Source organism: Elaeis guineensis, chromosome 6 (genome assembly GCF_000442705.2).
Source record: "Elaeis guineensis isolate ETL-2024a chromosome 6, EG11, whole genome shotgun sequence".
NCBI lineage: Eukaryota > Viridiplantae > Streptophyta > Magnoliopsida > Arecales > Arecaceae > Elaeis > Elaeis guineensis.
This window is the reverse complement of record NC_025998.2, coordinates 3623790-3637046: the sequence shown is the minus strand read 5'-3', so window position 1 is coordinate 3637046 and position 13257 is coordinate 3623790. Positions and strand designations below refer to the sequence as shown.

At 38.7% G+C, this 13257-nt stretch overlaps 2 protein-coding genes and 1 long non-coding RNA gene across 8 annotated transcripts; all 3 read left to right on the top strand.

The window, feature by feature from the left end:
- Nucleotides 1–870: 870 nt before the first annotated feature.
- Nucleotides 871–5084, top strand: LOC105047607 (uncharacterized). 6 transcript variants are annotated; one of them, XM_073258935.1, is made up of 7 exons: nt 871–1384; nt 2416–2466; nt 2588–2744; nt 3481–3564; nt 4447–4519; nt 4667–4722; nt 4822–5084. In XM_073258935.1, the coding sequence occupies exons 4-7, from the start codon at nt 3491–3493 to the stop codon at nt 4946–4948; spliced, it is 330 nt and encodes a 109-aa protein (XP_073115036.1). In that variant the 5' UTR covers nt 871–1384; nt 2416–2466; nt 2588–2744; nt 3481–3490; the 3' UTR covers nt 4949–5084. The 6 variants fall into 6 exon arrangements, with proteins under 6 accessions (XP_073115036.1, XP_019706667.1, XP_029121127.1 ...); XM_019851108.3 differs by having other exon boundaries at nt 2389–2466; XM_029265294.2 differs by lacking the exon at nt 2588–2744 and having other exon boundaries at nt 873–1384.
- Nucleotides 5085–6183: 1099 nt separating this feature from the next.
- LOC105047608 (uncharacterized) lies at nt 6184–10386 on the top strand. Its single transcript, XR_002164924.3, has 3 exons — nt 6184–6364; nt 9434–9516; nt 10101–10386. It is a non-coding gene; the product is annotated as an uncharacterized lncRNA (long non-coding RNA).
- Nucleotides 10387–12302: 1916 nt separating this feature from the next.
- Nucleotides 12303–13257, top strand: LOC140858649 (protein RKD1-like). Its single transcript, XM_073259961.1, has 2 exons — nt 12303–12923; nt 13072–13257. The coding sequence occupies exons 1-2, from the start codon at nt 12303–12305 to the stop codon at nt 13255–13257; spliced, it is 807 nt and encodes a 268-aa protein (XP_073116062.1).

Here is a 13257-nt window from a genome sequence, read left to right as displayed (position 1 = left end):
AGATAATGACTAGATGGTTTTATTCCGACACTTGAAATGGTATCCGATCCGGACCTTCCATAGAACATCCCATCGGGACTTGGGTTCTTAGATACAACTACATCAGCAAATGGACGACTAAAAGTTACTTTAACCTCAGCGGATGGCAAAACGGCACATGAAATTAAAAAAACTGGATTCGGTGGATGGGACAAGAAATAGCAATCGGATAGGATATACTATTCAATGAATTCTTCATCGTGGTGGCTTCCGATGCGGTAGGTGTAATAGACGACATTGATACCTCTATCAGCTCCCACCTCTTGGAATTAAAAGTTGAGAATATTCAAAATCTACTAAATCTTATAGGAGAAGGAACGTTTTATCTCTCTTAAAAAAAAAAAAAAAAGTGTTATGGTGCTCAATAACAAGAAAAATTTTCTGTGAATTAGAGAGTACTTCCATTGTCCCACACCGCTTGCTTAGATAACATCCTTTTTGGCATCATTTCCAGTTTTTAGTTTTTATTATTTTTAATAAAATATAAAATCAGAGACCGTGCTTGTAATCTAATATTTAGATTCAGTAATATTCAGTACCTTTTCTTAGTTTATAAAAATTATGGAGACTAAAGAATTTCAATAAAGAAACTGTAACGAACTCGTCTGAAATATAAAAGAAAATAAAATGGAGGAGAAATGCTTGCATTCTTACGCAAATAAAATTCTTCTTTATTGTTGGATGATCAGCCTGTGAAGATAGTCCAAGGAGGAGGACAGGAGGAGGGAGGAAGATGCCACGCTCGGTATCATAAAACCCAGGACGAGTAGATTCCCTTCACACGGAGATAATATTCTGGACACCCTTGGGACATTTGTCGAATAATTCCCCTGCCATTTGCTTGAACGGTTATTCCCCTGCTATACTCGGCCCATCGGCTTGCATGCTTTAGCGAGCCTGAACCGGGAAATATCGTACGAACTGATCGGACCGGCATCCGGAGGCTGACGTAATCGACTAATGGAATAAGTGGCGCCCTCAACGGGCCAAACCCTAATTCGTTCTCCTCCGCCATCCTCCTCGGCTCCTCCCGAAGCTCTCCTGATCTCTTCCTCTCTCTCCTACATCGCCAGAATCCACCGCCCGATCGGTGGCGGAAGCCTGCTTCAAACCTCCCAGCCTCCACCCACCCAGCCACCCGTGCTCTCTATCTTCCTGACCTCTGTTTTTCTTTCCCTGCATCAAACCCCGTTCGCGGTCCCAGCTGCCTCGCCGGAGTAGAAGCGTGCGGTCCCAGTTGACTTCGAAGAGGAGGAGAAGTAGAAGAAGAAGACGCCTCAAACTCACCGCTGCTCGCCGTGAAAGCGGTTTCATCACACTACACCCAAATCTTACCGTGTTCTCAGTAAGGCTCCTCTATGTCTCTCTCTCGTCCCTTCTGTCACCGGTTATCTTCACAGCTATAGCATATGATGTCATGGTTTCAATAGAGTTCTGCGAGCTTCATGTCTTGTTGGATATCATATCTGTTTCATCTCTTGTTAGCTTTTAGATTCGAGAGTAAAACAAATTAAGCCACTCTTTTCCCCAAGATCTCTTTCTCTATGTGTCTGTCTCGCTTTGCCTCTGCTCACTTCCGGTCCTCTACATTTCTTATACATGATCAGTTTTAAATGACATCTAACAAATCCAATGGTTGACAAGGGCCGAAGTCTGAGATTTAGTAGTAACACGATGACATATTTATTAATACTTTATGTGTTCTATGTTCTATATTGTAACCGGTCATGTTGGCATAGACTTAGAGGAAGCAGTCGCACTATTAGAAGTGAGGCCCCTCTATCATACTTTTTTTTTTTTTTGATTTGAATGCTTTGGTTTGTTTTTCTATGGCCTATTTGAAGTGAGGCCCCTTTATCATACTTCCAACAAGTTGAACATCCAAAAAAAAAAAGTAAATATACACAGGGGTTTTACTGTTTCTGAAGTCGGGCTTCGCATGGTTTAACTCCAGTGCTTTATTTGATATAATAGACTAATATTTGATATGTGCAATGTGTGAACTATAGTGGTGACTAGTGAGAGAAAGGATAAGGATGGGCACAACTCTGGTTGAAAAACCTATGCATATTTTTGCTTGAGATTAGCTATCTGCCTTGTTGACTTTATGTGAAGCTTGTAAAGTAGAATTTTGCCAGCAATATGTTATCATCTAAAGCATGATATTATGAATAAATTTATTCCAAGTAATGCTACAGAGCTCATGTATTACGCATATAAATAATTTTGTGGTCATATGGTAAAAGGGAATTGATGCAATTTATGAAATTTTTGGCTAAATATAAAATTTAAAATTGATTTGCTAAATCAGTAGTTGCAGACTTAAGAAACTTTTACTGGTGTATGCAGGATGAATTTTCCTTTTACTTTATGTAGTGTAATGTGAAGTCAGCAGCTGTTCGTGCAGACCTTGGGATACAGACACTTGTAAGTAATTTACAAGTCAAACAGGGAACTCTAACTTTCATTGGCATGATCCTTACAAATGAAGTTGGCTAAGTTGTCAATTATTATGATTATTATATTTTGATCAAGATGGCTTACCCAGATTGAGAGATGAAAAACATGTTAAACCCCTTTCTACCCTCGTCGTATCGACCCCGTCCTCCACTTGTATACTCTTGTTTCCTCAGCGGAAACCTCCACCTCCACTGCGACTGCGATCCTGCTCCCACTTGCCAGCACAGCCAAGTTCTATAGACTCGGTACTCTCTCTCTCTCTCTCTCTGGGGTCAGGGTTTCGGCATGCTGTGTATCAAATCCTAGGCTACAAATTCCGGATATTGAAATCCATCTAAGAAGTTATTTTGGTATCCTGAAATTCTTGGGGTTGTGGAATTGTTGTATCCCCAAGCTCTCATACTTTTCTCTTGTTTCGTCTCTTAAGCTTATTCTCGCACATATGGGGGATATTATATGGATAACTAACTGAGCATCCATATGGTCGATGAAGCCCCCTGATGAATGTAATAATATATTTCCTCTAAATTCATGACAATATATTTTCTAGCTTCACATTATAAATAAATAAATAAATAAATGACAAGGTATGATTAATGCGCAAACATGTTGATGGAAACTCTAATCAAGCCATGAATGAGTCTGGAATCAATATTAGGTCATTTATGCAATTGACAAGAAAATTTTCCTGATAAGTTAGCTTGCATTTTCTACTCCTCTTTAATTTGAACACAAGCTCTCTTTTATAAGTTATCAACATTGTCTTAGTTTGTGGAATTGCCATTGTTTCACCATCAATGCCCTCGATTCTTTTCCTTTCCATTAGACACTGCTGATAAGAAAAATGAAACTGCTCGATGCTGGTTTTTGAGAGAGTTTTGGCGGGCAAATTTTTCTTCATGTAATTGCATTGAATTGTCTTTCTTTTCTTTCATGAGGTTGCTCTTCTGGTTTTTCTAATGTATGAGGTAATGCTTTCAGAGAGGCCAAGATGGATGCTGTGGTCTCCTATACTGGCAATGTTGATTTGAGATCCTTGCCTCCTTCTGGGTGGGATTTCAGCTGGTTGGTTATTGATTTCTCCTCATTACTCTTTTCAAGATCAGAATTCAGGAAATAGATTGATTGTGTTGTAACATTTGAATCAATTTTTTTACTGGTTCTATTTGATTTGAATCCTCATGCTTGTCCACTGATGATATAAAAATTTTATAGCTTTCAGGCATCTTTTGTGAATGATCTTGGTGTCCGTAACCCAGTTTCTGATATTTCAGGACCATGTGTCTCTCAACAGCATAGACATAGGATGCCATGAATTTCAGTTTTATGGCCTTTTGATATTGGTGGTCTCTTTGCTGAGAATTTGAACAGCTTCATCTTTTCTTCTAGAGGTTGAGGTTTTATTTTTCATTAGACTAGATCCTTGAGGAAGAGTTATGGTTTAAATTTGATCTATTATATATTATCAGCGATCTGTTGCTGTCCATGGAAAATTCTTTATGCAAAGAGCATAAGTTTTATCTTGGTTCATGCATACACATGTTATCTTATACCACTGAACCTCTATCTGATTAGCATGTGAAAAAACTAAATATGGTCGAGAGGCTTAGACCCTATTATCTTGGTAAGTGAATGTTTATTACCATTTATGAAGCAGCATAGATAGCAGTATAATTTATGTTCTCTTCACAGTACTAGTTCGATATGTGACTTGATAAATAACTGTGCTATAAATAGATGAAAGATGTGCTATTCACTTGAATTCTCTTTAGGTTTATTTTGTTTTGAAATGGCGGGCAGTATTTTCTTTAAATGATACATAACGTATCATCAAAGTAATTTCCATATATATATATAATATATTATATATATATATTATGTGTGCGCGAGCATAGGAAATGCGGTACCATTTTGTTGCAACTTTCTTATTTAGTTCTTTGTCAGCAGTGATTTTGAAGTGGACTATGGATCAAAGGAGCATGCAACAATTGTCTATGCTGCATTAGCAGTTGATAAGGAGGTCTGAAAATTACAAAATGGTTTTTATTTCTCTGATTTTTCTTTCCTTTTTTTTTTTTTTGCCAACGAGAGCACATATGCTTCTGAATTCAGAAACTTGACAAATAGATCTAGAGTTCAGTAATTTAACATTGAGTTTTGGTTACAGTTGCAGCCAGACAAGGTTAGGAGGCAGGTGTCCATTTCCGATGGCAAGCTTCAAGTGTGAGTTTGTATTTGTCTTCCTTTCTGAAGTGTCATTCTTCTCATGTCTTTCTGTTGTCTTCTCTTGTCATACTTAAAGGAGGTTGTGTTGTTATACAGACACTTTGAGGCGGTGGAGGCTAGATTTCTGCGCGCATCATTCAGTGCATTTGTGGATCTAATGATTCTTGCCACAAAAATCATCGAAGAATTTGGCCAGAACAACAAAAATTCTGAACAAATATGATTTTAGTAAGCAGCATTCTGTATGACAAATGGAACAGATAATGTAGCCAATTCTTGTATTTGTGTTGTCCCCAGAAACTCAAATCTGATATATTGCACATTGTTTTCGAATCAATGGTAGCTACTTGGTTTGGCTATGCTTGGTCTTTTTGGTTATTTGATGATATCTTGGTGGCTTATCCTCTAATTTTAATAGGCCTTGTGTTGATGGTGTTATTTTTTAACACCCCCCACCCCCGGTAAGCAAAACTGAGTTGCAACGCTAGCCAATGCTTGTGGCTTTGATCGATAGCATCCAACACTATGCATTGGCGTGAATTCATGGGCTGGTAAGATATGAAAGCTCAAAATGTAAGTATTAGCAACTAATCATGAGAATACGTCCACAATGTGTGCATAAATTTATAGCCGGGAAATTGGATATGGCTCTCAGAAAGCATAGTGGTGGTAGTAAAAGCCTGGCATGTCCGGATTCTCTGAAGTTTCCAGACTACGAAAATCGGAGACTTCTACTTGGATATATCATTGCAGCCAAAAAGCTATCCTAGCAGGTGCTGAATCAGCAATGAATTGAATAATACCTGTTCGATGCAAGAAGCATGAAGCTCCATGCTGTAAACTTCGTCAACCTTCTCATCAAGAACACCATTTACTTCGAATGACACGGATCCCAGATCGTCCGCGGTGTTAACAGGAGCCTTAACAGCATAATCCTGTTCACCATTCTAAATGAAGTCATTATTGAAGCTCTGAATTAGAGAGACTCGTGCATGTTCTGTCTTGTTCATCAGAAAGCAATACGAGGTGTATATAGAGTAAATAAACACACAGTTGCTTCTGATCAACATAGCAAATTCTTCAAATCTTGTAGACTAAGAAGCAACACGAGAAATAATTGTGCCATTTCTTGATGCATGAGCTCTGCACAACTTGATTTCAACGGCACCAATTTAAGTCAAGTCAAACTCAAAATGATAAGGACCAAGACCCATTGACAGCACGATCCTAATCACTTGAACATAGCTATAAAATAGCCTCTATATTTTTAGAAAATGATTAGCTTAAGAAGGCCCAGCCCAGTCCATTGTTTTGTTTGATGGATAAGGAGGCTAAAAGTGGGCCACCTGAAGCCCAGTCTATGGTTACACGGGCTCTCTTTGAAGTTTGTGGGCTCTCTGATCATGGACCAGAATCCGGACTCATTTGATCTGCACCGTCGAGCCCATTATCATGCCACCTGGGGCCGCGCGCGATCTCTGGAAGCGAGCGAGGCGAGGAAGAAGGAGAAGAAGCGGCGAAGGCGATCGCAGAGAGATCGAGAGATAGAGAGATAGCGCGATGGGGGTGATGGAGAAGCTGAAGATATTCGTGGTCCAAGAGCCCGTCGTCGCCGCCTCCTGCCTCATCGCCGGAGTCGGTACTATTCTCGTTCATTTATTTATTTATTCCCCTCCTCCCCTTTTCCCCACTCCACCAAACCCTAGCCTCCTTTGATTCTTTTTGAATATAATCTTTGAATAGCTCACCCTAGGATAAACCAAAAGGATACCGCCCCTTCCTCTGATTTCTTTGAATTTGTAAGTTATCGTGAACTTCTTTGCCCTAATTCGGAACTTATCAGATCTCTCTAGCCCTAGCGCAAATGGTCGTTTTCTCACGATTCGAACACATTCCGTGTAGGATAAATTCATCTTGTTCGCGCTAAAATGGATGACAAAAATATTTAATTGGAGGATTGTTTCCTTCTCAGTGGAATAGATAACCTTAAGGCCTTGAATTAGCTTTGGGGAGGCTTAAGTCTCTTCCAGAACTAATCTTACATTACTTGGTGTTTGAGTATTTATTATATATGGGAGGCAAAGACCAACTTGCTGTAGGTAATTAAGGATATGCTTGTGTTTCAAGATCATTTTCAAGAGATATGAGAAGCTGGCTAGTAGTTAGAGGATCTTAATGAGTGGGAACTTCTTATGAAAATACCGTGGGCATTTTTTCTATTTGATTAGGGTCAGCATGAGTTAATGGATCTTTCAGGACTGAATGAAATGTACTGATTTGGGTGGCAGTTGAATGACTTTTAACGAAAGGCACACGGGCAGATGATGATGGCCAGAATGTTATATCAGACTTGGCTGTTTAAACCATAATGTCTAATCTATTTAGAAAGGCATGCAACATATTATCACCATTTTGAACATGTATTATGATGTCATTAATTCTAATCTGTTCAAGAATTTCTCTGCTGGTTAGCAAAATCTGTTACATTGAGTATATCTGTAAAATCCATAATTTTTGCAGGGTAGGTTTGTCTCAGCTTGCTAATTTAGCTTTGTGTTTTCCTGCGACTGGGTTGGTAATTGTCTTCTTGAAAAGCTCATTGATGAGAATTAGTGTGGAAAATGAATCATGGATGTTGCTACTGCTTTCATTGCTTGTCTGAACAAGCAATCCTTCCTTAAGCAAGCCTGTTCATAGGGCAGACCTCTCCTTTGTAGGGTAGTTTGATACTTCTGCCTTTTTCTGCCTGTCAAAATATGGATGCTGCAACTAGTTACTGCACAGAGGTAAAAATTGTTTTGTAAGGATGGTGTTTTGACAAACAAATCTCAGATGCTCTAGGGTTTGGGAAACCACACCCATATTTCTCTTATCTCCAAAGGAGATCATTAGAAGTCTTGATTCCTAAACACCAGAAAATACTTAAAATTCATAGCGAAAGAGATTAATGGGATTTTGTATAAGGAATTTTCGTCAAAAACAAGCATATTTTTCGTATCGCTTGAAATGTATGCTTGGTAGTTGATGGATTTTAAAGGGTGAGTGATATCTATTTGGTGCTTTCTAAATGAAAGTTTTTATAAATATGACATTTTTCATATATTATTATATCAGCTGAGTAAGTAAAATATTGATGTTCCTTTAGGATATAAGATTTTGTCAGGTAATGGACTCATGTAGAGTGGCAGATTCTAGGAAGTGGAACTGCAGGTCTTGATAATAATTCCAAATACATATCTTTGAACCTAGGTGGTAAAGAGCAGTAAAGAGATGGAGGAATCTTGAAAAGGAAACCTTCCTTCTTTCTGCCTTATTAGTTCTGTCCCCTATGGTGCCAGTCTAGTTTAGTGGATGGAATTCACTGTTTTTCTTCATAAACCTGATTTAGGAGTAATCTGTAGCTATTTAGGGCTGGGACCTGTCTCTCCTTGGTCAGTACTTGTCATCCTACAGAATTTATCTCCAGCTGGAGGTATCTGTAAACCAGCCATTTCAAGATTACATAAACTAGCACCTCCCACATCTGCTTCTGTAACTGATTTTGCATATTAGATATGTGAAATCAAGGTTTCATAGGGGATTTTTTTTTTGGTATCTTTTTACAAAAAAATAATGTTATCTATTCATGCTTGAATAGTTGAGTTTCAATGCAAGAAAAAAGTTATTTATGTTATCCATGAAACTAACAGGAATCTTTTTTACCTTGCTGTTGGTATAATATGACTTTTTATACTAAAAACATGTATGAATCGTGTAAACATGTAATGGTTCTTTCATATATATGCTAGGTGATAAATTTTGCTGCCCTAATTTTGTTTTTGATGAAAATTGCTGAGTATCTTAAAAAAAGTATTCTTCTTCACCTGTATTTGTGCTTGCTAGGGATTCATGTCCTACCGGTACTATACTATTCTAGGAAGAAAATGGTAACTAGGATGGGTGTGGAACACCAGTTCTTTCTTGAATTGAGATTTCCTGACTTTATAGTTGTGCACGACACTTGGGATGCACTGGAATTATAGGAATGGGCCAAGATGCCTTTTCAATTTTCCTTTTTATTCTTGTTGTTAATGACTGGTTTGGTCCGTCTCAAGCATATTGTCCTCTTTCGGATCCATACCATCCCAAAAAGAGTAAATGGAGATAGGGCCAGTGCTGAGTTTTAAACCCCTAGAGCGTTTCTTGTCCTTGTAAAAGCAATCTATGTTTTTCCCCTAGAATCTCTACTTTCCTTGATTCTATTTTTTGCATAAATATCTTTTTTATGTTCTGCTCCGACACCAGGCATGTATTAACTTTGATGCATATAATCAATTTTTTATTCAGGATTTTCATCAACATGAATTACTGTTTGATCAGTAATCATAGACACACTATTCTATTCACATTAGATTTGGACCATTTGGAATCCGTGGAGCAGAGTGGTCTGTTAGCTGGACAAGCTGCTTGCCCTTTATCCTTTTGATGTTTAATTGCGGTAGAAAATTTAGTGTTCCTTGTCATAGATTAAGGGTGATATATTGTTTGTAATGCCACATTCTATTTGCTCAAAATTTCTAAATAACTTTTATTTTTTCATCAATTCGTACATGGATTTACTACCCATGATTAAAGTATGATTCCTGTCCTGAATTTTTTTAGTAGTTGGCTGGTGGATGTTTACTGTAATTATTTCTTTCAAGTATGCTGATCTCTTGTGCAATACCAGGTCTCTTCCTTCCAGCTGTGGTCAGGCCTATCTTGGATTCCTTTGAGTCAGCCAAGCAAGTTCCACAACCTGCTCTAAGTGATGTATGTATACCTTGCAACTTTATCTTTTTTTTTTTTAAAAAAAAACACTTGAGAGTAGTCCATGCATGTCAATCCTTATTTTTGCCTGGTTGATTAAAAATGAGATGCATTTCTCTTGTGTTTCTAACTAAAGAAAGACCAATTTTCATTTCAGCTCTGGTTCATCTCTGATTACCCACTGCTTTTGATTGCTGATAATGTTCATCCTAAATTTGAAAATGAAGTTATCAATTTCTCCCATAACAGAGTGCACTCCTACTGGATAAAAGAATGAAAGGGATCTATCTTAAATTACACCTGATAGTTGAATTATCGATGTCCAGGAAAGCATACAACTTACAAAGAAATGGAAAAACTCAATTTGGTTTGGCTTCAAATGCAATATCGGGCAAGCATTTAGATGGAGATATTTGTGAAAAAAAATATAAAACTAGCACAGGTTACTTAATCTATCTTTATGTGAAAGGGTTTGAGAATGTGATGTGACCTTCAGAGACCAGCGGTGCTGTTGTAATCTGTGCTGTTGAAGAGCTGGTGAAAGTTTCATGATGTGATTGTCTTATTTACATTGCCTTTGTTTGCAGGTGGTTGCTGGTATGACTGGCAAAAAACCGGAGTGAACTGGATTTGTTTTGGTGTTCACATGTGGCCCCATTCTCTCTCTTTTTATTTCCCATTCAGCCTGTGAGACATTTTGATCACCAGAGCAATGTACTTCTGTTTCTTCGATATTGCATACTTTGGGACTTAGGTGCAGACTATGTATCTGCTTCAGCTGATGGTTTGCTGGTCTGCATCTCATGATTCCAACTGTAGAACTGGAAAGGATCTGTTTACATAAAAGAAAAATTTGACAAAACATTGAGAAAATTTTGTTTTGGTACTATTTATGCAGTCACTGAAGATGAGATATGGTTTAATTTTGCTGCCAACTAAAATTTCACTGCCTCAATAGTGATTGAATTCAGGATTTGACTGAGCTTCATTGTGGTCCGGTGCACCCTTTGAGAAGCACAACGGCATTCTGCATTTTTAAGTTGATAAGTATTTTGACACAGGTCGAAGCTTTTTTCTTTTTGTCGCTGTTTCATGGTGTATTTACCTATAATCCTGAATAATAGCTCCTGGTGGTAAGACACTTACCTCCCTATGAATGGTTTGCGTATTTGAGAGAGTTTCTATTGGTGCTTTGATGATGGTGTTGGCTTCTTTTTCCCAGGCCTTCAGCTTGCCAATGGGATCTTCTAGCGGATGTTACGCCTTTCTTCTTCCAAATTGTTTAATTTTAAGAGAGAAGAACAGAATGATGCCTCATAATAAAAATTTTTTTGATTGTATTAGATCCACCGTCGAGCTGGTGGATCAATCCAACCATGAAGCAACATACACAAAAACACGGACAAAAAAAGAAAAAAATATGATACATGTGTGCTTGTTGCTTTGTGGTTGAATTAGTTCATCAGCTTAGTTGTGGATCTAATTCAATTAAAAATTTTATCTCATAACAGATGGATAAAATTAATATTAGTTTTATTAGTGATATTTTGAATTTGATTGATTCCAGCTTGTACTCTCAGATAGGTAAGCCGGAAGATTTGGAGAGGGAATACTTTAGAAACCTCTCAAGCCTTGGACATGGAACCTCCTCGGCTGTTTGCCAATTGCTGTAGCTGAATCTGTGAATCATGGCAGTATTATATAATTTTAACTATTGTTAATATTTTTAGGAAAAGATGTATATAAGTGGCTTGAGATTATTTTAGGAAAAAACAACTTTATTGGATCCTTCCTCTAGCGAGATTTGGATGGACCACCGTTTTCTAAACATGAACACAACAAATCTTCCATCAAGAGAATTAATTTCCGATCACCAAAGTCGATGAGAGACGTACTACTAATTGATATAATTAATTCGTTAAGCGGCCCCCAAAGCCCACGACCTCGATATACCCACTTTCCTGTCATCGTTCCAACGCGTCTCCTCATAACATCACCCAAACACGCACCCTACCACTGATAAGAGGAGACATTACGTGGGACCTAGCGTATCAAATTATCAATGGAAGATTGTCGGCATTAGAGTTCTTGAAGGTGGATTAATTATTTAAGGCTATTCACTCCTTAATCCGATCAAACTTGCGTGCGTAGCAAATCCGTATCTATAAGAATCTCCCACAAGCGTCCTTTCCAAAGGTTAGCACTATTCATACCATGGGAGACCAGGAAGAGAGAGAGAGAGAGAGAGATGGAATTAATGAAATATTTTATCTTGGGATAATCAATGACTACATGCATGGAAACGTTTGACGTTAGTTACTAATTTAAATGACAATGTGGATAGTAATTATTACGACCCAGCGGATACAAACAGGTTCCTTTACTGGATTGATTTCATCATAATTCATTTAATGCAGGTACACATAAACCTCGGTTATTGTATAAATCTTTGCAAGACCCAATAGAGAACAGGCGCCAAGCGTCACTCCCCACTCTAGCGCTATTGCGTGCGTGTGGACATACGTGGGTGACCTCTTCATCGTCAGCTTCAGAAACATTCTCTTACTCCCCCCACCCCCTCCTCTCTTATCTTCTCTCAAATTCTTCTTTCCATCACCTTTTTCTAATTAAAAGTCTATTCTAACCCCCCATTTTTTGGCAGGGCAGTAAGGCTTCTACTTCTCTGTTGACATGGACTCTGAACATCTGAACAGTCTCATGATGGTAGACGAAAAGGACTCGTTCTGGGCTCTCTTAGGAGACCCACTTCCTCATGTCTCACCGCTCCGATGGAGGTACGTGTGCTTGTGAGAGAGAGAGGTCTTGAGTGTTCCCACCGGATGTTTGAGTGTACTTTGTTTTTGCGATGCAGTGAGACGGACGCTCTGGTGCCATTTCCCGAAAGCCTGGATCAAATCGACAACCTTCATGGTTCCATATCAATGTCAGATAATTCAGCTGCTCTGGTTCCATATCAACACCATTCTCCGCCTGCTCTCAATGACTTGGCCTTGGGTGACATCAACCTGGATCCTTTTACGAGGGACAACTACTTAACACCCCACTACTGCGGAGATGTTATCAGTGATATCGCACCACTGAACATGATCGCCAGTTCCAATGGTGTTCACTGTGGAAAAATTAGTTGCAATTACAATTATCCATTTGAAGTATCTAAAGTAGATCAGGTTGGACAGAGAAGCATTAAGAGGAGAACAAATAGGAGGTCGAGGTCGACTGATATTGGCTTTGACGAGATTAAAAACTATTTCTGCATGCCGATAACCCGGGCAGCGAAGGAGATGAAGGTGGGGGTGACGGTCCTGAAGAATAGATGCAGGGAGCTCGGCATCAATAGATGGCCTCACAGGAAGATGAAAAGCCTGATGACTCTCATCCATAACGTTCAGGTACAAGCTTGCAGTTTGGTTATTTTATGTGTCCTGTTACTATTTAGTGTGCTTATAGGATAAATAATCTGAAAGTTTTGAAATAAAATGAATGTCAGTACTATGGCACTAGGATTTCATCTTTGGTGATGTAATTATGGTTTTGTAGGAGTTGGGAAAAGGTGAGGAGAGCATGAGGGAGCTGGAGAGATTGGAGGAGCACAAGAGGCTGATAGAAGAGAATCCAGAGATGGAATTGTCGGAAAGAACAAAGAAACTAAGGCAGGCTTGCTTCAAGGCTCATTACAAGAGGCGGAAGGCTTTGAGAAATCACTGCTTCGACATTCGTAACTGA